Source organism: Suillus subalutaceus (assembly GCF_016647625.1).
Source record: "Suillus subalutaceus strain FC151 chromosome Unknown DFJ58scaffold_201, whole genome shotgun sequence".
Taxonomy (NCBI): domain Eukaryota; kingdom Fungi; phylum Basidiomycota; class Agaricomycetes; order Boletales; family Suillaceae; genus Suillus; species Suillus subalutaceus.
This window is the reverse complement of record NW_024540450.1, coordinates 64,843-84,192: the sequence shown is the minus strand read 5'-3', so window position 1 is coordinate 84,192 and position 19,350 is coordinate 64,843. Positions and strand designations below refer to the sequence as shown.

At 47.6% G+C, this 19,350-nt stretch overlaps 8 protein-coding genes across 8 annotated transcripts; 5 read left to right on the top strand and 3 right to left on the bottom strand.

Moving 5' to 3' along the window:
- Nucleotides 1-993: 993 nt before the first annotated feature.
- Nucleotides 994-2,591, bottom strand: DFJ58DRAFT_719148 (Scramblase-domain-containing protein; the record flags this gene model as incomplete). The annotated part of the gene is made up of 6 exons (XM_041384575.1): nucleotides 994-1,076; nucleotides 1,199-1,330; nucleotides 1,473-1,657; nucleotides 1,718-1,875; nucleotides 1,929-2,068; nucleotides 2,303-2,591. The coding sequence occupies 6 exons, from the start codon at nucleotides 2,589-2,591 to the stop codon at nucleotides 994-996; spliced, it is 987 nt and encodes a 328-aa protein (XP_041236889.1).
- Nucleotides 2,592-2,736: 145 nt separating this feature from the next.
- DFJ58DRAFT_819195 (uncharacterized protein) lies at nucleotides 2,737-4,215 on the top strand. The gene is made up of 8 exons (XM_041391902.1): nucleotides 2,737-3,053; nucleotides 3,088-3,096; nucleotides 3,153-3,400; nucleotides 3,422-3,433; nucleotides 3,518-3,563; nucleotides 3,615-3,756; nucleotides 3,803-3,972; nucleotides 4,025-4,215. The coding sequence occupies exons 1-8, from the start codon at nucleotides 3,026-3,028 to the stop codon at nucleotides 4,111-4,113; spliced, it is 744 nt and encodes a 247-aa protein (XP_041236888.1). The 5' UTR covers nucleotides 2,737-3,025; the 3' UTR covers nucleotides 4,114-4,215.
- Nucleotides 4,216-5,879: 1,664 nt separating this feature from the next.
- Nucleotides 5,880-6,546, top strand: DFJ58DRAFT_189032 (uncharacterized protein). Its single transcript, XM_041379124.1, has 2 exons — nucleotides 5,880-6,426; nucleotides 6,482-6,546. The coding sequence occupies exons 1-2, from the start codon at nucleotides 5,974-5,976 to the stop codon at nucleotides 6,482-6,484; spliced, it is 456 nt and encodes a 151-aa protein (XP_041236887.1). The 5' UTR covers nucleotides 5,880-5,973; the 3' UTR covers nucleotides 6,485-6,546.
- A 156-nt stretch (nucleotides 6,547-6,702) lies between these two features.
- Nucleotides 6,703-7,531, bottom strand: DFJ58DRAFT_735146 (uncharacterized protein; the record flags this gene model as incomplete). Its single annotated transcript, XM_041386590.1, has 6 exons — nucleotides 6,703-6,816; nucleotides 6,864-6,911; nucleotides 6,962-7,063; nucleotides 7,112-7,162; nucleotides 7,214-7,292; nucleotides 7,341-7,531. 6 exons carry the CDS (start codon nucleotides 7,529-7,531, stop codon nucleotides 6,703-6,705), a joined length of 585 nt encoding a protein of 194 aa, XP_041236886.1.
- Nucleotides 7,532-8,526: 995 nt separating this feature from the next.
- On the top strand, nucleotides 8,527-9,463 carry DFJ58DRAFT_735145 (uncharacterized protein; the record flags this gene model as incomplete). Its single annotated transcript, XM_041386589.1, has 4 exons — nucleotides 8,527-8,796; nucleotides 8,852-8,917; nucleotides 8,965-9,320; nucleotides 9,376-9,463. The coding sequence occupies 4 exons, from the start codon at nucleotides 8,527-8,529 to the stop codon at nucleotides 9,461-9,463; spliced, it is 780 nt and encodes a 259-aa protein (XP_041236885.1).
- A 485-nt stretch (nucleotides 9,464-9,948) lies between these two features.
- Nucleotides 9,949-11,206, top strand: DFJ58DRAFT_819187 (uncharacterized protein). The gene is made up of 5 exons (XM_041391901.1): nucleotides 9,949-9,970; nucleotides 10,021-10,067; nucleotides 10,155-10,250; nucleotides 10,303-10,995; nucleotides 11,056-11,206. The coding sequence occupies exons 3-4, from the start codon at nucleotides 10,189-10,191 to the stop codon at nucleotides 10,763-10,765; spliced, it is 525 nt and encodes a 174-aa protein (XP_041236884.1). The 5' UTR covers nucleotides 9,949-9,970; nucleotides 10,021-10,067; nucleotides 10,155-10,188; the 3' UTR covers nucleotides 10,766-10,995; nucleotides 11,056-11,206.
- Nucleotides 11,207-14,005: 2,799 nt separating this feature from the next.
- On the bottom strand, nucleotides 14,006-15,370 carry DFJ58DRAFT_917738 (uncharacterized protein; the record flags this gene model as incomplete). Its single annotated transcript, XM_041395546.1, has 6 exons — nucleotides 14,006-14,131; nucleotides 14,193-14,239; nucleotides 14,285-14,414; nucleotides 14,553-14,670; nucleotides 14,761-14,805; nucleotides 15,246-15,370. 6 exons carry the CDS (start codon nucleotides 15,368-15,370, stop codon nucleotides 14,006-14,008), a joined length of 591 nt encoding a protein of 196 aa, XP_041236883.1.
- On the top strand, nucleotides 15,040-18,781 carry DFJ58DRAFT_710274 (CHAT domain-containing protein; the record flags this gene model as incomplete). Its single annotated transcript, XM_041383813.1, has 6 exons — nucleotides 15,040-15,356; nucleotides 15,415-15,565; nucleotides 15,621-15,760; nucleotides 15,808-15,905; nucleotides 15,962-16,301; nucleotides 16,479-18,781. The coding sequence occupies exons 2-6, from the start codon at nucleotides 15,453-15,455 to the stop codon at nucleotides 18,779-18,781; spliced, it is 2,994 nt and encodes a 997-aa protein (XP_041236882.1). The 5' UTR covers nucleotides 15,040-15,356; nucleotides 15,415-15,452.
- Between the last annotated feature and the right edge of the window lie 569 nt (nucleotides 18,782-19,350).

Genomic DNA, 19,350 nt, shown 5'->3' with positions numbered 1-19,350 from the left:
TGAGCCTCCTCCCGAAATGACTTTGCACATATCGGAAGAGCTGGGCGATTGGGTAATGCACGAGTAAGTCTGTTTATCCATTGAGGAGGCATTTCTTACACTTCTCTTCCATAACTCGAACTGACTGACATTGTGCTATTATAGTACGACTGAATATGTAGACCACGAGGGCACCCTACATGCGAAGCTGGAGATGACATTGCTATGAATCCAATAGTGACACTAGTCAATGTAATTGAAGTTCATTCCACTGAAAAAAAAGTCTGTATCGAGGCTACAATTAAGTACCACGAACCATTGGCGTAAGTCCCGCGTTCCTTCGACGCTACGCGTGGTGGGCAACGAAATCGCTCGAACAACGTCGAGCATGCTTGCCGCTCGTTCTTGTTGGCCTCCGGGAACCAAGACGGACCAACGTGAGGGTGTAGGGAAGGATGCTGGATGGTGCAGTTGGGCTCGCTGGACGGCTGGAGGAGCGCGGAGAGGCACTGCGGGGTGTACATGGTCATGATTGGAGTACTATAGGGTGGCGCTGGATGGTGCGGTTGGGAGTGGTTCGAGATCTATCACCAAACTCTTCCTTACGGCTCTCGTTCACAAATCTGCCGTTGCTTCTGCCCTGCCGTCGTTACTACATCACCTCATCTTAGGTCTGACTCGCTGGGTCGATCATCCACATCGAGGAAGCGAGATATCTTGTCGGTGACGATTAAACGCAAGCATATAATGTCTATGAGCCCGAACAACGTTTGTCAGTCTCAAAGGTTCGAAACCTGCCCACCACAACGATTTTCTGGGATTTGGTCTAGCATCCATCGATCAAGAAAACAACTGCAGTACCTTTGATGCCAGCGTGCTCGCGAGCAGGAGGATCTGAAGTTGTTGGAGACCAGAAGGTGATTAGCTGTGGTACATTGATATTATCTCTGCATCAATATAATTGCTGCGTCCCAACGGCGCCATAAAGCAGTGCGATAAAATGACCCAATACCTTCACTCCCCTGAGCTCCACAACATCGGGAACCCCAATCCGTGACCCTCCGAATGTCTCGAGAAATAATCATAGTCGATGTTAACTGCCAGACGTCAATATCCAAATCCATGAAAACGCTCGAGCTACTGACCTGCCGCCGCAAGCACGAGCTACAATATCAATAGTCAATACCGCACAAAAGAAAAGTGTCAGAAAAGTGATGACGATGAAACAACCAAGATATATTTACCGCACGCTCGTCAAGAGTGAGGTTCCTAATCACTGTGGGCTGCTGCGGCGTCTGATTGGAATCAGATCCGTCTGGGCGCGTGGCGTCAAAAGTCACGACATATTGTCCTATCAACCGTGATACGCCCCAATCACATCAGTAAGATCGGCACCTCGGCACATGGCATGTCAGAACCTGTATCAGTGAAAATCTACGAAGAATCATTGAGCCCCTGAACGACATTTGAAATGCGGCGATAGGTTATGGAACTTACCTCTCTTCCAAAGCCGCGGAACGCCCTGTTGACGGATGCAATGGGTGTCCCACGCGCATCGAGCATGTTGAAGTGCCACGCCCAGAGCCCCTCGTCGATCTTGGCGAATTGGGTGAACGAATCTGTCGGAGGCTCAGGCTGGGGCTCGGAGGTGGTGGAAAGGATGCGCCTGGGCTGATCACTATGGCACAAGTCTCGGGAGTCGGTACCGGCAACACAAAAAAGCGATGCATTGCATTACCGAAGAAAGAGATGGTATCGTCTTCGCCAAAGATGCCATTCCTGTTGGACTTCTGCGAATGTGTCTAGGACGGGTTCTCCTTCTGGTGTATACTCGTGAAGGTCTTTTAACCGTTGCACGAACATGCGTGAGTTTATCCACGCGAATGGTCGGCGAATCTACGGGATTGGATGGATTTTTATGACTAGGGAGGGAGTAATATGGACCGCACCCAAAGAATAGGTGACCCGTGAAGATCCATGACTAAAGCACGAAACGGACGATGCGTGCGGAAGATTTGTCTGGCAAACATCGACAGGATACCTCGTGGCTCTTCAGCAATATAGCCAAGCGGTTCACCAGCTTCGTTTGCTAATTGAAAACAGATATTGATGATTACAATTGTCAAATGACCCACAATAAGACTTGAGTATCACGTACCAATAGTATACCGGTTCGATGCTCAAAACCCATGAATATGCTCAGCATTTCAAGCTTTCTACAATCATGACGAATTGATCAGCTCGACAGCCATTTATGTAGTTCAATAAGAAAACCACCTTGTGATGACCAACGTATTATTATTGAGTAACAGGTGCTTCAAACCTTCCTCCGGATTACTGGACGGCATTCTTTGACTCGTGTCCCAAAGCTGCGAATCATGGGCAGAGGACTGTTCCTCGTATGTAAAACGTGATGTCTCATCCTCGGATGGCACGGTTCCCTGGGTGGGTTTGCGTCCTGAACTCGGAGTCCTTCCAAACCCTGTCCTTCGGTCGGGAAATCGAGAAAGGGCGTAACCTCGCTGAAAAGATTGCGTGTGGTGGAGGAGAGCGAAACATGGGTTTGGGTTGGTGAGACTTCTACGACCTGCCAATGCTAGTAGTCCAATCATTCTGATGCGACGGTTTACCAGTTAAATGGGTTCATGGTCTGGAAATGCTAGCAGCTAGAGTAAGTGGTTTAACGTTACCTTCCGGCGGCCTCGCTGCTAGCCCGTGCTGACTAATAACCGTGACTTGCGCGCCCTTCTGCCTTCAAATTTGTTCGGTGGGCCCGTATCGGCATCACCGCATCGTGAGGGATTCGAATTCACTGCTCCCACTTGGTACTAGACTACAAATTGCCGCTACTAAATTCTGCCACTCATCATATCACGGATCAAGCCGGCGGCAATGATTTAGATGACCAGTCTTGACAATGATATCAGGATTCCGTCGGCCGTTTTCTGTAAACCTATAACTATCGCTGATTTATTAGTGCGGCTGAAGTGCTGATAGCCAGTGATAGTTCTACAATCAACCTACAGTCTCCCTTTCCGTGTCCCTCATGGCGTCCGCCGAGCTCGCTACGGAGCGTGCTGCTGTATATTGGAAATACCATTTCCACAGTTGTTTATGGTGATTTTCTATCCTATGAGTAACAGTCTCTTGTTGACAGCTCGTACTCGGCATAGGAGGGAATTTATTCTTATATGCCTACTCGACCTACCTGCTCATGATCTCAACCAAGCCAGTGCGGCTCAGGATATTCTACACGTGTTTCGGAGGCCTTCTCTTGCTTCTTTTGACCATCAGCTTTGCAAGTAATAACGCTTTCTGCGAACTGATGTGGATAGAGAGACAAAACTACCCTGGTGGCACCTCTGCATTTCTTGCTGCAAATATGGCCGCCTGGACAATGTCTTTGGCACAGCGGCAGACTGTGCCGCAAATATTCTGACAGACGGGACTCTTGGTAAGTTTACGACATATATCGTTATTGAGCTCTGGTGCCCATACATCTTGAAGCTTATCGCTGTTACATTATTTGGGGGTCAAGCTGGCCGTAATTGTCATCCCTGCGATTATATACTTGGGATCTGCCAGTATGTGCTACGCTGTTGATCCAGCACCAAACTAATCATTGCTTTGTACAGCTATGGCGTCCATGATGGTGATTCAGAGTGCCATGCCAACGTCAGATCTATGGCAGGGCCTTGCTGCACAATTCGGCATTTCATGGGTCGCATTAACTGTCGGATTTAACATTATTGTAACTGCATTGATAATCTATCGGCTGTTATTCTTTCATCGCAGAGTACGATGTGTCCTCAACGATGAACAGTGGGAGTCCTTACACGGGCATTGCGGAAATTCTGGTGGAGTCTGCCCTCCCTTTCACAGTTCTGGGAATCGACTACCTTGCTACCTATATCCAAGGCGTCCCAAGTGCGACGGCGGTAGGAATAGTTTGGGGAACCTTCGTGGTTGCGTTCGCATGCGCTACTACATTGAGTCTTACACCGATGATTTGCTAGGTTTTGATGCCCCAGCTCATCATTCTAAGGGATTGCTTCAGGGGTTGCGTGGTCAAGAGACACGGCCTCTAACATCACTCAAACCACTCCTGCTTTACTATCACAGCTCATCTTCTGACAGCAGTAATATAACCAGGAAGAAATCCGTGATAGTAAGGCCTCGGGTATATGATGCCACGTTCACCTACAAATATTTAGCTTTTGAATTACATGTTTTTTTTGCAGAATATCATCTGCCCGTTTTCAACTTTATTATTAGTATTGCTCCCACACTGGCTAGTTTGGTGAGTTACAAAAAAAACCTCGCCTAAACCAAATAAAGTGCATCGTAATATGGCCAGCCTGAGAACGAAGGGCGTGTTTCACACTGCACGTCTGACGATGAAATTACGTCCTCACCGGTGCATGTATGAGGCTGTGGAATGGTCAGCCTGAGAACGAAGGGCGTATTTCACACTGCGCGTCTGACGATGAAATTACGTCCTCACCGATGCATGTATGGGAAAAAGCTATAGCTCAGTTCCACAGTAAGAAGGAACGACTATCTTCATTTGCATAACTTACATCTCGGAGGTGTAAGCGAGGTATTAAAGTTGATACAATCACCTGTCCTTCACCCATCACTGTCTCGCTAGCAGTTTGGAAGGTGAAATGGACAAACCATGCGATGATAACAACTACCTCCCGGTTTATAATATCGTATATGGTCTAGGGGAGACTAGCTTGTAACAGCTGATGCTGATTTGGGGATCAGTCTTCCGATGCTACGTTACCGAGCGCACATGCAATACCAGTTAACATGATTGATGGACAGAAATAATTAGGCATAATTCGGCGAACAGCGTAGACATAAATTGTGGAAGATATCCCTTCCGCCATTATAACCCATCCTCCATTGTCATTGTAACATGGTTGCCAAAATTCTTATCATCCTCTCAGCATTTGTGGTCTATATAATCGCTGCACCACACTCGACTCATCAGGATATTGGAGGAGGTAAGTGTAGTGACTAGGATTGAATTGAAGTCGTCATTTCCGTACTCAATGTATATTTTTAGGAGCTTATGCCGCCATTAGAGCTGACTCGGAGGATACTATAGTGATACACGAGCCTGTATTTCTTGGCAGGGAGGTCCATTAGTTAGGAGTTTTCACAGCTGAGAAGTGTGGAATTGAGAGGAAGTTACAACGTAGATCGTTGGCTGGTGTGTTAATAGCCTAGATGACTCGGAGTGGAGTTGGATGGACATCATGCTGTGTAATCACGTGATATAAATCTAGATCTAAAATCTAGAAACTTAAATCTGTAACATAATTGCCTAGCAAGGTTCGCAACGCAGTCCCCTAGTGAAGTCATGCACAGTTCGTCATGCAGTGTGCTTTCCACGACAAAGGAAAGTAGATTATTTTACATGATAAGTCTCCACGCGGAAAACAACATCAGATCTGAGATCCAATACGGACCCGATGTTAAAATTGGCTGATACCGATGCCAACGCCAACTCGGGCACTATATTTAGACTTACTTATGGTTCTTCACGGCCGCAGACCATGGAATCTGCATCAACGATGCATTGCATAGCCCCACTGCAGATTTGAATAGCCTAGCATGCTATCCTATGCATCGCATAATACCTTCCAGGCCAAACATGAGCCTGTTCGCATGTGTGCTTGCGACCCCGAACCGTGACACCCTTTTAACAATTCTCAGTACTAGTTTGCAATCGAATCCGTCTGTCCACAGATTCAAACCATGTTCAACAATCGACTTGAACGTTCTGTCTCCCTGATTATGATGGTATCCCTCGCTATTGTGTCTATCGTGCTTACTAGCATCATATTCAAGACAATATTCTCAAGGGAGAACTTGAACATCCAGAATTTCTCGAAAGCACACACTCCAAGGCGGCAGAAAAGTTTTAGTCAGTGTACTTTCTGTCCGAGATTAGGATAAGCTTAACTTATATTTTCAGCTTTCATGGGTGACGACTTTCCTGAGTCCCTAGTACCTGACGCGGGCAGAGTGAGATTCGTGGAGGAGGAAAGTGTACGATTTACGCTAGACCTTCCAGAGGCCAAGACCGAATGGCTTTCCACTTCTCCCCCAGGGACTGGACACGTAGCTCTGGGTGCAGAGAACCGGGCTTTCTTCGTGGCCATGTTCCATCAGCTTCACTGTCTCAGGCTCTTCCGAGCGGCTCTCACTGGTCAACATAATCAAGATCATAATCATCACTGTCTTAATTATTTAAGACAATGGATACTTTGCCAAGCAGATCTCACACTGGAAGCAGGAGATTTTACCACACGAGACTTCGAACAGCACCGTGTTGGTGCTACACACGTCTGCAGAGACTGGGGGGAGATATACGACAGTGTTTCTGTCAATTGGAAAGACCGGCAACCTGCTCCCATTAGCAATCATACAGCTGTAAGTCTCAGTGACTGCTCGTGCGATCAAAGCAGCTGACTCTCTTCTGGATAAGTGAGTGAACAAAATCCTTCCCTTTTAGTAGTAGAACTAGTATTGTAGTAGTGCAGGATACCCATTCCCAACTCATGGTTATTCATTTCATATGTTCGAGTTGAAAAGTAGTATGCTCAAGACATTTGTCAGTAGGTATAAGACCGCCTGTATCTCTGACGATCCGTGCACGAACTGCCGCCACCGTGACATGCCTGTGGCCAATACAGTTGAACGCGACTCCTACACCCTTGCGCCAGGCTTAGTGAAACAATGTACATTGATATATTCATCTTCTGGAGTTGGCAGGGGCGCTTCTCCCTTGTATTGGAAGTGGAGCGCCTTGTATACCGCAACCTGTAGCGCGATGAGCAAGTTTTTAGCAACCCCCTTCAATTACGCACGTTGTCATCGGTATCTGTGCAGAGCGCAAGGATGGACGTCGTCATTGCCTGCAAATGAGATGAAATCATGCACACATAACGAACAGTTGGAACGCCACACCTGCTGTTCCACCATTTTGATCAGGTTTGTGGCGATTCCTTGACTGTTGATACTTCGGATCGACGCAAATACAATTCAGATACCAGGAGCTCTCAACAGTCTGAAAAAAAGTTTAAAGAAAAAATTTGGACAACAGGATTGGACACACATGAGGAGACAGCGCCGTTTCGATAAATGAGGCCAGCGCAGGACCACTGTACTTTGATAGAGATATCAACGACAAGAATCAGAAAGAATCAGTACTACTTACAGTGTTAATCCACCATTCTCTGGTCTTGGGTGACAGAGACGCCAAGAACTGGTTAAAGCCAAGATTCCTCTGTGCATCACTTCTGACGGTCAGCGAAGTTGTGTAACCAGCGATGATCGCAACTGACTTTTGCCAAAGAACTTTCCCTGGAGGAAACCAGAGAGCTAATCCAGCGATGGCTCCTGTATCATTCACTGTTGCGATGTATACTCTTCCGGCAAGCTGGCAGGCCCTGATCATCGCGCGGAACAATGGCCCCTCGAGACTCTTGTTCCCACCAGTCATGGCATCAACAGATGGAGCTGGATTTGAAGACATCATGACTATGCTGTTGATAGTTCGAAGGCTATCTTACAATCGACATAACCTCTGATACATATCATGACTGACTCGTCCAACTGAGATTCTGTAGCGTCCTTGAGTCATGTGACAAGTAGTGGTGACGATAGATGCCCGATACCTGATAATTGGTTAATGATGGACAGCTTATACAGAAAGTTGTTCATGGTGAGTTGAGTTGGATGGGCAAAGCCGCCACCGATTTGGCAATAAACACATGACACGGTGTTTTTGGCAAGACCTTCGAGCGTCAATTCATCCGCGTCGGGATCAATGCGTGCAGTACAGCAATGCAGAATTTCTGGCGACAATCCGTCTGGTACACTGGCATAGCCTTGTTTGTGAGGCCACTTGCCACGGCCCGTGGCAGTAATATGATACTATGCTAGATCATTCTGAGCGTACGGTCGAAAGCAATAAGCCAAATAACAGGCCACGGAACTTCGCCACACTGCTCGGTTGGTATATCACGGAGCCGACAAAGCAGGGCACAAAGGGCGCGAATCAGTTTAATTCCAGAGGATCAATGATTATACCAGTACTGTCTTTGGTCGCATTCAAGTTGTCGATCGGATCATTATCGGCAGGCATGATTACGATATGAGCAACTTATGAACATGACAACCGGTGATTTTCTGCAGCACCTGTGGTGAGCTGTTGCCACAAATGGTTTGCTGTAAGTATAGTTTTCCACGCAGCCACGTTGATCATCATCCTTCTCAGCGCTGCCTGGTATCATAGCTTCAAGTTACTAGCCTATACGTTGTCAAACTGTCTTATTCAGATAAGTACCATTCTAAAATTTCGAAAGCAGATCCAACATCAACTTGAAGCTCACTGAGTTCTACGTCTAATCTCGCTCAGTTATGTTGCATAGATTTTCTAATCCCAGAGAAGGTTATCAAACTCTCAATCAAGTCACTCATTTTGTGTGATGAAGGTAAGAAGATTCGTTAATATATTTCATTGAAACCATGCTGAAAAACCCAGATCTCGAGGATTTACCGCGGAGGACAAAATACAACCAGACGTTGTCCATCTGGCTCCTAACGATCATGATTGTATGCACTATCTTGGATTTTTCTATGATTGTCTGGGATCGATTTCTTCGAGTTGACCTTCGCTCCGCTTCAACTTCAGACGAGCTACTCCCGTTCCAGAATCCATATCTCAACCTCGAGATCCTCTATAAGAATCCTGATTTCAAGAGCTCTACCCACGAGCCAATTATCAACAATGCACCAGTAATCGCTCAAGTTTCCAATAGAGAGCGTCAGAAAATCCTCCCTCCGTTTTCAGCGCTATAAGTCCGTGGAACAAAGTAGAGCTCCTATATACGAGCGACGGCTTATCGTAACACAAGAAGTATGCTATTCATAAAGAATATATTCAACAGACTGAATTTTTTCTAGTTCGAAAGCATCGCACAGTTTCGCGTGCTTGATTTTGGCATGGAAAACTGCAGCCTCTCACTCACTGTCCCTCCAAGAAACAGCACAGAAGATTTGCTCTATTCGGATCTTGGCGACTCTGTAATTCTTGATGTCTGGTCTCTACCAGCTAGACATAAGTTGGACCTATACAATCTGTCATGGTCGAAACTTCCTCGACCGAGGGTACACATTGGCTACATGAATGCGTCATATGGAAATACATATCGTATGCCAAGCTTTCAGTGCAAGTCGCAGTCATACCAGACATTTGCAGTCTCCTGCTCTAGCCCTGGTTGTCTTGTGAATGTCACAGGCAAGGATATGGGGACCTTCAGGTATGACCGTTATGTCTACTATTGTTAATGGTGTTCTGACTAGTCTTACGGGCAGGGCTATACATGTATCAGAGTCAAACGATTTAACTAGGCACGCAACTGAGCTGCGCAGGCAGAGACTTCGTTCACCAAGTCTGACGTGAACTTTGTGGCCTTAGAACATGGTAGAAAAATGAAGGATATACAACGCCAGTGTACAATGTGGATTTACTAGCGAACGCCTCTTGGATCAAAAATAGTTTTTTTTCATGAGAGAGCTGGTACATATTAAGTAGCCGTATTGTGACGGGTAAGCTTTGCGACAAATTGGACGGTGCGGCAAGCAGCACCGACGTCAATATTATCACAGAAATCTTCTGAACCGTAACGTTCATGTGATCTATAGAATGTTTGCCTAATATTAGGTTTGCACAGGGTGTCTCATCTATCCGCCCATTAAGCCTAGCGTCCATCGCTATTCGTTTTTTCCACCACGTGTGATCTGTCTGACTTGTGCAACTTCCGGTGTAGCCTGTGAATTGATTGCCAACTACACTAGTGTTCATCAGCATCATGATCAACGCTATCTTAGTAGTGTTACGCCGTCTTCTTACTGGCAGCCGTAACACTCTGCTAATTAGAAACATACCGGGTAAATATTCTGCCAGACACTGCCCATAACTGATCAATGCCGATGAGAGCTATTTTAAATATCACTTACATCAGAATGAGCAAAACGAGAACAAGGAAGTGTACACGCATAGCATAGTACGTCCGTTGCTGTTAATATAACAGTGCAGGAGTAAGCTGACGACTTGTTTGTATGGACGCAACAATGCATACTAACAACTCCAGAACCCGGCTCTGGATTCTCGCTCTCTGCATTTTTATGAAGATTAGCATGATACTCTTCTTCTGCAGACTTCAAGTCGATGAAAAAACGAACAAGGCCTATTGTGAGCGAGCCTGCAGCCAAGAAGTGAATCATGCATTGATCTTTCACCGCAGCGTTTGTCGGCGACGATTTTCCTCGACTGTTGCCCCTAGCACAGACTAGTCCAGTCCTGATGGCCTTCGAGGATTCAGCACATTATCAGATAAACACTGAAGATGGGAGGGCGGAGTGGGCCAGCCTAACGCCGGGTAACGGGCTCGTTTATTTGGGGGAACAGCCTGATCACCCATTCTCGATCTCGATGTTCCACCAATTGCGTTGCCTCGATATCCTACGAGAAAATATTGTTGGAGAAAGCAGCAATGCAGCTCTGAGCCGTCACTGCCTCAACTACTTGCGCCAGATGATAATGTGTCGAGGTGACGCTCAGCTGGAAAACATATTATTAGCAAGCAAGGAAAATTCATCCCAACCATTTTTCGTGCGACCAGGGACATACGTGTGTAATAACTGGAATTTCGTACTGGAGGAAGTGAGGAAGAACCAGGCTGGAGCTAAGCTCATGTGGTGATACTACCTACGAGCAAAGTTACTTTAGTACCTTGCGTAAAGCTTCGGACTCAGCGTAGAATCAAACTTCGGACGGGCCCCCCACCACGGGACGCACTTTTTTGACAGTGTCTCACGAAGGTGTTTGTTTTCGGGCCGAAAAAACCACACATGCCATTCTGCAACTCATCGCGACTTGGTGGCAAAAGGTAGCGCAGTTCAGTTGAATTGTGGTCGATCTACAATGATTCCCTTATTGTATCGTTGAGAAGCTTCCTCCGCCAACCAAAGTTGAGTTAAAGAAATAAATACCTAGCAAGTTTGGAGGGGAGTTCACAAATGCGACCTCTCCCGGCTTTCCGACAGCGCAAGTAAAAATTGGACTGAGACCGAGTCTTTTTCTGGTGTAGTCAACACGCACCCAAAACGAAAGCCTCAGGTTCGGGAGGCGCTTGTTATGGTCGCTTTCGCTGGAATTTGTGCGATTCAATGGGGGCATTAGTAGCGAAAAACTCAAAATACTATCCAGAATGGGACAATGCGCCATACCGGCTTCTAGAGCGCCGTCGTTGACCACCAATTCTGCGACCTGGAGTCCACTCGTTGCAGATCCTATCACGAAAATTTTATCCGCAATGAAGTCTTGTGGACGAGAGCGAGCCCAAAATATGACGCTTTAGCAATCTTGCAGGTGCGATTCGAAATCAGCAACGTTGCGTGGTTCTCCTTCAGAAACGCCGAAACCACGATAATGCAAGATAAGGGAAGCCATCCTGCATCTCAAGCCCAACGCTCCCCGAATGCTGCAAGGTCGTCATCTTTGGTCACTGGGGCTGTAGGAACGGTGACATTAGTGTTGACGGTACTTCATTTTGAAGCATACCCAGGATCTGCAATAACCATAAGATACGTGCCATTCTCTGCCAGTCAGGAGTACCAAAGATCAAGGCTAACATGTGCGCGAAAAAGACTGATCATCTTTCTTCTGGTAAATGACTCATTATAATATGCACCAAACCTTCGTCTCATTATCATAATGCATAATACAGTGGGCCTATGCCACAGGATACTTCTGAAGTTTCTCGCCAACTTGGTCCTAACTGTAGGCAACTGCTATCGACAGATGAATGTCAACACCACTTGGACGAACATGCGTGAGTTCATCTGCGTGAATGGTCGGTGAATCTGCGGGATTGGATGAATTTAGTGTGATTGGTGAGGGAGTGCTATGAACCGCACCCAGAGAATATGTGAACCGTGGAGGTCCATGACTAAAACACGAAAAGGACGATGCGTACGGAAGATTTATCTGGCAAACATCGACAGGACGGCTCGCGGTTCTTCAGCAATATAGCCAAGCGTTCACCAGCCTCATTGGCTGATTGAGGACAAATGCAAATGTCGATGATTCTAATTGTTAGCTGACGCACAATAAGACTTAAATATCACGTACCAATGGTATACCGGTTCGACTGCTCAAAACTCATGAATATGCTCAGCATTTCAAGCATTCTACAATCATGATAAATTAGCTCAACGGTCGTCTATGTAGTTTAATGAGAAAACACACCTTGCGATGACCAACGTATTATTATTGACCAACAGGCGCTTCAAACCTTCTCCGGATTACTAGCCTGCGTCCCAAATGCGCAGAGGACTGTTCCTCATATGTAAATCGTGATGAGTCCATCCTGAACAGACTGAGATGGCACGGTTTCCTGGTGGGTTTGCATCCTGAACTCGGAGTCCTTCCAAAACTGGTCCTTCGGTTTGGAAATCGAGAAAGGGCATAACCTCGCTGAAAAGATGGTGTGTGGTGGAGGAGAGTAAGGCATGGGTTTGGTTGGTGAGACTTCTACGACCAGCCGATGCTAGTAGTCCAATCGTTCCGACACGACAGTTTACCAGCTAAATGAGTTCATAGTCTGGAAGTGCTAGAGTAAGTACTATGTAATGAGTGTGAACTTGAAGACCTGAACGTTGAACGTTAACTTGCCAGTGCTGACCAATAACCCGTGACTTATGCGCGGTTCTATCTGAACTTATCATTTCAGCACTCGTTTCCTATGTAGACTATCGATGGTGTCCGAGGTGGTTCAAAAGCTACGAAATAACCTACTTGGAGAGGACTCGGAGGATGTTTCGGCGGTTCGATAGCTGATTCACTAGTCTTCAGTGGTGCGTCGCTTGCTCCTGCATGGTCGCAAGTGCACTCAAATATCACCTCACTCCTCCCTTTGAATTCGCTTCACAGTGTCAGTACTCAGCCTGGGAGATGAGGAACTGTAGAAACTCCTCGGTAAGTCCCCTCAGCTCAGTAGTAAATCGCCCTCAAATTGACAATTGCCATGGCGGGCGTAGAGGGGGGCCGCATACAAATCGGTTATCACTCAGACGGGATACCTTGAACCCACTGAGTCAACGATCTTGATCTTGATTCTTTTTCTTCTATCGCCCACCATCACCGTGCGGGATTAGAAAACCATCCATCTAGACTAGACTCCACAGCACTGCATCCACCGCAACCGAATACCCAGTTACCAGGCGCATTCGTATAATAGAAAAAAGCATGTGTCAACACGTTGAATCCTATTATGCGTTAGCGGCTTGCACTACCCAAACATCACTGCGTGGCGTTGGATTCTTATTACTCAACCCAAGCTGGGAGACTGGACTTTCTTGTTCCTCGTGAGTCCTCAATCAGTAGCGAATCGACCTCAAATTGACAATCGCAAGTATGATTCTATCAAGATAACGAGCGGGCACTGAAACGGGTCTTGGTCCATGACCACGACTCAGTGCTCAGACGCCTTGATCTTCATCTTCGTCTTGCCTTTATCACCCTTCCGTGCGGGGGTGGAAAGCCACCTAGACGACTCCACAGCATTGAGCAGATTGCATTCGAATACAAGGCGTATGCGTATGATAGAATTGGGCGGGTTGTGGCGACACGTCGAATTCTATCATACTTGTGTGGCTTGTACAGGGTCAAAAATCAGTACTTAGCGCTCAGTTTTCCTTCTGATATGTACAGCAACTGTGACATTTACAGAGCCGAACGCATCAAGTCGTGCCGCCATGATACATGAGTTAGGAGCCTCACGTCGGCTTTGACGACACAGGGATGGGGATCATGCATGGCGTCGAGCCGCGATAAGATACAGATGAAGGGTATTACTTATGTGCAGGAGCACCATCACGATGCGGATCTGCGCTCATGACTTGATCGCGATCTTCAACACTCCTCTGCTCTTCATCTTGTCTATGCTAGTTGGTAATCCTCAAGCTTGAAGGCATCTGTCGCCATTCCCTTCACTTTGACTTTTCCGCTATCGAGGTATGCGACTGCTCGTGGGAAGCAGTACATCTGCGAGAACGAGCCGATGATCTTCAGATATAGAAGGTACATCATTAGCATCACATCTCAGCACTAAAAATAACACACTCACAGTAATCTCATCACCAAATATCTTGGACGTGGCCAATGAACGAGCGCCTTATTCCCACATACTCCGTAAATCATCGCTCAGCAACGACACACCCCTCCGTACATACCCAATCGACATATCCGCGATCTTCTCCGCCCCCGTAGCTTCGACCACCACATCAAATCCATACGGGTTATCGTCTTTGAGTTTTTGCCACTGCGCATCGGGGTTCCTGCGGCCAAGCTGTATGTATTCATCACCAGCCTCGAGTTATCGGGCAATGTCCATCTTGAGTTAGCGGCGATGACGATGCGGGGCGCCGTTGAGCTTGAGGAGCTGTGCGAGGATGAGGCCAGTAGAGCCTGCGCCTAAGATGAGGACTTCGATTCCGACGGGTGGGATGAGTTTATCGAGGCCGTGTATTGCGCATGCGGCTGGTTCCAGAAGGGTGGATTCTTCATCTGTGAGGTTCTTGATCTTGTATAGCTTCTTTTGGTGGCTACGACATGAAATTCGAATTGGGAATGGGGATCACTCGATCACATGGGAAGGATGAGTACTAGTGTGCTGAGCGCTGAGCTGTGCTTACTATACGATGTATTCTGCAAAATCGCCGTCGAGGGCGCGGCCTTGCCTTGAATCTCACACAAGAGGGAATTCCCCGCGTCTGCAATAGAAGCACTGCCTTTTTATATACTGTAAGTACTATGCCATTAAGTTTTCAACGTTTCAACTTTCGAGTGTGTCGCAGGAGAGTTCAGTTTATCTCCTTCGTCTGTTCTTAGTGGGTGTGCCGCGTAAGCGCTTGAACCTTCCCCAAGTTAGCATTTGTCATCATTTTACGAATATTCTTCCACTAATCCTGGTCAGTGGTTGGTGATCTCGATTCCCAGCGCTTGATGTCATACCAGCGTCTATCGTGCCGACTCCAGCGACAACATGGAAATACACGTGCACTGCAGCATGTTCTGGCCTGAATCCTAGGCGCCAGGCCTCAACCTCTTCTCCTCTCCCTCTTAAGTTGAACTCTAACCACAGTCCCACTCATTCCGCCTACCCTCAGCCTTCTCCTACCATTCATTCTGAATCCCTCTCAATTTCTGATGCTGCGTGTCGTTCGTCGTTTGAAATTTCGTCCCACAATTACGCGTAGTAGCCCAGAAGAACGACATATCAGACTTGAAAGTGAGTTCCTCCATATTATCTTGGTATTTGTTTCATGATCCTCACACTCTATCTACAGTCATCAACGGAAAGAATCTTTGAGTCCCCTCCAGGCGCATGCCCGCTGGCATTTATGTGTCCATCGATGTCGACTCGAGGAAACGCTGGAAATCGGCTATCAGGGTCTTATCATCCGAACAATCAGTAGCGTGGGGGGATACTGTGATTCTGTAAAGTCCATAAAGACTTTCTGACGCGATGCGAGAACTGATCATCGGTTTATAGATCATCACATACCTCACCTGCATTATCAGCGGAAATCAGGGCGTCCTATGAGGTCGATCGAATGCTAGGCAGTGGAGAAGTGATCGGAAAACTTCAAATGTCGTGGGATGAACTACTCAATCATGGAGGTCAGCCATTCAGTGAGTAACTTGCCCCTCGTTCATGCCCATATACTAATGTCTCGCAGATATATCCTTCCCACCCGTGCGCGGTGTCCATCCTTTCCTCACACTGAAGGTTGCCATTATACATACTTCCGACAATCAAAACGGCGCACTATTTGAAGTGAGTGATGCCGGACTATGTCATCTTAGCTTTTTCTGACGGAACACCCACTGCAGTCCCTCGTAGACTACAAAATTGCGCGAGACACAGATGTGGGCCACGCACGATTGGCCAAATACGTGACGAGCAAGAAGGTCTCTCACCTGAACGATGCTGTAGAGCGTTTTCAGTTAGTTCTGGACCGGTGTCCGGTCAGCCATCTAGACCACGCAACAGCTCTTACCAATCTTGCGTATGCACGCCTTGAAGGCTATATCGAAAACCATCGTGAGGACATCAATACCACCACTTCCCTCTTCCGCGACGCCCTTGCATTGCGTCCGCAGCACCATCCCGATCATCCCTTATCTCTATATAATCTCACCACAGCGCTGACTTGGCGCTACAAGAAGAAACGTACTGCTGCCGACATCCGTGAAGCCGTACAACTCTATCATGAGCTACTACCTCTCTGTCCAGAGGACACCTACCTTTGTAGCATTGCGGCAGGGGAAAATGGTGTCGACTATGTGATTGGTGGATGCAACGATCTTCCAACTGATGCATCTGATGCAGACATCCACCTTCGAAGAGTCGTCCTCGAGTTCTGTCCTCTGGGCCATCAACTCCGTCCCAGTGCCCTTCACTGGCTTGCACAGGCCGTCGAAGCCCGCTTCCAACAGTGTGGCAGCATTGATGATATAGACGAGACTATACAACTTTGTCGTGAAGCCGTTCGACTGTGCCCCGAGGGACATGCTGACTACGATACCTACCTGATCAGCTTGTCCTTATCACTCGTGTTCCGCTTTAATCACCAAGGCAAATGTAATGACCTCGATGAGGCCATCTTTTTGCAAGAAGAAGCGCTGTACCTGCGCCCTGTTGGGAACGAATCTTGGTATTCGTCATTGAACAACCTAGGGAGCACCCTCCTCACCCGTAGCGACATAAGCGGCGAAATTGATGACATCACCCGAGCTATCAGCCTCTATCGCGAGGCCCTGATGTTGTGCCCACCTGGGCATCCACACCGTGACACCACGCTTGGCAACCTGGCCAACGCGCTTGAAACCAGATATGATAAATCAGATGTCAGCGACGATCTTAACGAGGCCATTGATCTGTATCGCGAATCCCTTCGCTTAATGCAGCTTGACGATCCAAGGCGCCATGTGAATCTTTACAATTTTAGCTCAGCGCTCTGCTCTCGTTTCACGCACACTCAGGTGAATGAAGATGTTGAGGAGGCCATTACTTTCTGCCAACAATCATTGGCGGTTCTGCCTTCACTACACCCGGACAGGTGTTTCAGCTACGCGTGGCTGCGGACGGCCTGTTTATCTCGTTACCAGATTCTACACAACTCTGCTGATTTATCGCTCGCAATGGAGAACTTCCGACGAATGGCATCCAGTCATCCTAGTCAAGGATTTCCTCGGCGTATCAAAGAGGCTATTGACTGGGCTCGCCAAGCAGAACTTCATCAACATCAATCTGCCCTCGAAGCATACCAGATGTGCTTTGAGCTTTTCGACAGCCACGTGATGACGCGATCATCGCTTATATCACGGCGTGAGGCTGCAACCGCTTTTCGTGATGCACAATCATTTCCTGTAGATGCAGCCTCATGTGTCATACGTTGTGGTAATTTACAACAGGCAGTTGAACTTCTGGAGCAAGGTCGTGGCCAGCAATGGTCACTGGCATCTCGACTCAGGACTCCAGTTGCAGACCTCGAATCAGCAAATCCGAGACTGGCGCACAATTATTTGGAGCTGAGCAAGCACATTTCCAATTTCGCACAGAGTTCTGCAATTATCACCGACAGAGCTGCTGTTGATCGGGCAGCAACAGAGTATAGGAGACTTCTGAAGCAATGGGAAGCTGCGGTAGCTGAGATACGTGATCTTCGAGCGTTCTCACGGTTCCTACTCCCACCTTCATACAAAGACCTACAAGCAGCAGCACGCCATGGCCCGGTCATTATCCTCATTGCGAGTCAACACTTGTGCAGCGCCATCATTATCCCGACGTCAGGAGACCCCCATCATGTTCCCTTTCCGTCTGTCACTCTCGCAGATCTGAACAATCTCAATGATCGCTTCACCAGGGCAATACGACAAGCATCTCGGATGAATCCAACTGAGCCGAGGACGGATCTAATAGTACTCTCGCGGATAATATGGGACGAGATCATGTTTCCCATTGTCAACGTACTCGAGCACGTCCTCAAACTAAAGCGCCACTCTCGAATCTGGCTGTGTCCAACTGCAGCTTTCACGTCCATTCCTCTCCACGCAGCTAACCCCTTTCAAACAAAGGCAGATCGCTCCAAGGAGCCATGCCCGGAGGATCTCTACATCTGTTCTTACGCACCAACACTTTCGGCTCTGATCAGATCTAGAAAGTTGATGAAGAAGCGTATGCCTCCATCCTTTATAGCGATCGGACAAGGTCCACCAGGTGTAGGGAAAGGCAAGGTGCTATTGGCTGTTGACAGGGAGCTCGAGCTTGTCCATAAGCTCGTCCCTGCGACTGCCAACTGCACCACTATTTCTGGCGACGCAGCCACACGAGCAGGTGCACTCAAAGCTTTCCAGCAGAACACCTGGATGCACCTTGCCTGTCATGCCAAGCAGGACCCCACGCAGCCTTACAATTCTCATTTCGTCATGAGAGATGAACATCTCACGCTGCTCGGTATCATGGAGAGAGACATTCCGCACGCCGAGTTCGCGTTCTTATCCGGTTGTCATACCGCCGTTGGCGATAAGAAGACGCCCGACGAAGTCATTCACCTCGCAGCTGGTCTCCAGTTTTCGGGGTTCAAGAGCGTCGTTAGCGCACTGTGGGAGGTCGACGATGTTTTTTTTTTTTTTTTTTTTTTTTTTTAATCCAGTTTTTTGTCCATTGAGAGGAATACTCTATGTAGGACAGTGCTTTCTAATCTATAGGACCCCCGGTGTCCTTTGGTCTCTGAAGTCGCGAATGCCCTGATGTGGGGCGTGCCCCCATCAGTCCGCCGTTCCCGCCGGCCGTTTTAGACGCGCCCTTCATGTGATGAGATGAGATATAATTCTGCGTTTGTGATGATGTCGACGATGTTGTTGCAAAGCACGTCGTCCAAGCTTTCTATGAGAACATGTTCAAATATTTGGAGGATGGTGGTGTCATGGACTGTACGAAGGCGGCCTGGGCACTCAACCGTGCTACTCACGCCGTGAAAACGAAAGTGCCGCTCGAGCAGAGGATGGTATTTATTCATATTGATGTGTAGTTCTATCTCGCATGGTTTTCATCAGGCTAGTCCCTAGTAGTACAAGCTGTTGACTCTTGATATTTGATCCCATTGGTGTACCCGGCCTGTTCCTTGATATTTGCTTTGTATCCCTTCTCGTGCTATCGTCTACTCATAGAAGCGTCTTTTGCAACTTTATTCATTGCTCGAGTATTTGAAGTACGT

Excerpts from the sequence above, each read along its gene's own strand:
- DFJ58DRAFT_819195 (XM_041391902.1), top strand. The coding sequence starts at position 3,026 with ATGGCGTCCGCCGAGCTCGCTACGGAGC. Across the intron at positions 3,564-3,614 it reads TATATACTTGGGATCTGCCA|CTATGGCGTCCATGATGGTG; the intron begins GTATGTGCTACG and ends TGCTTTGTACAG. Across the intron at positions 3,973-4,024 it reads CGCATGCGCTACTACATTGA|GGATTGCTTCAGGGGTTGCG; the intron begins GTCTTACACCGA and ends CATCATTCTAAG.
- DFJ58DRAFT_189032 (XM_041379124.1), top strand. The coding sequence starts at position 5,974 with ATGGGTGACGACTTTCCTGAGTCCCTAGTACCTGACGCGGGCAGAGTG.
- DFJ58DRAFT_819187 (XM_041391901.1), top strand. The coding sequence starts at position 10,189 with ATGAAGATTAGCATGATACTCTTCTTCTGCAGACTTCAAGTCGATGAA. Across the intron at positions 10,251-10,302 it reads GATGAAAAAACGAACAAGGC|CGCAGCGTTTGTCGGCGACG; the intron begins CTATTGTGAGCG and ends TTGATCTTTCAC.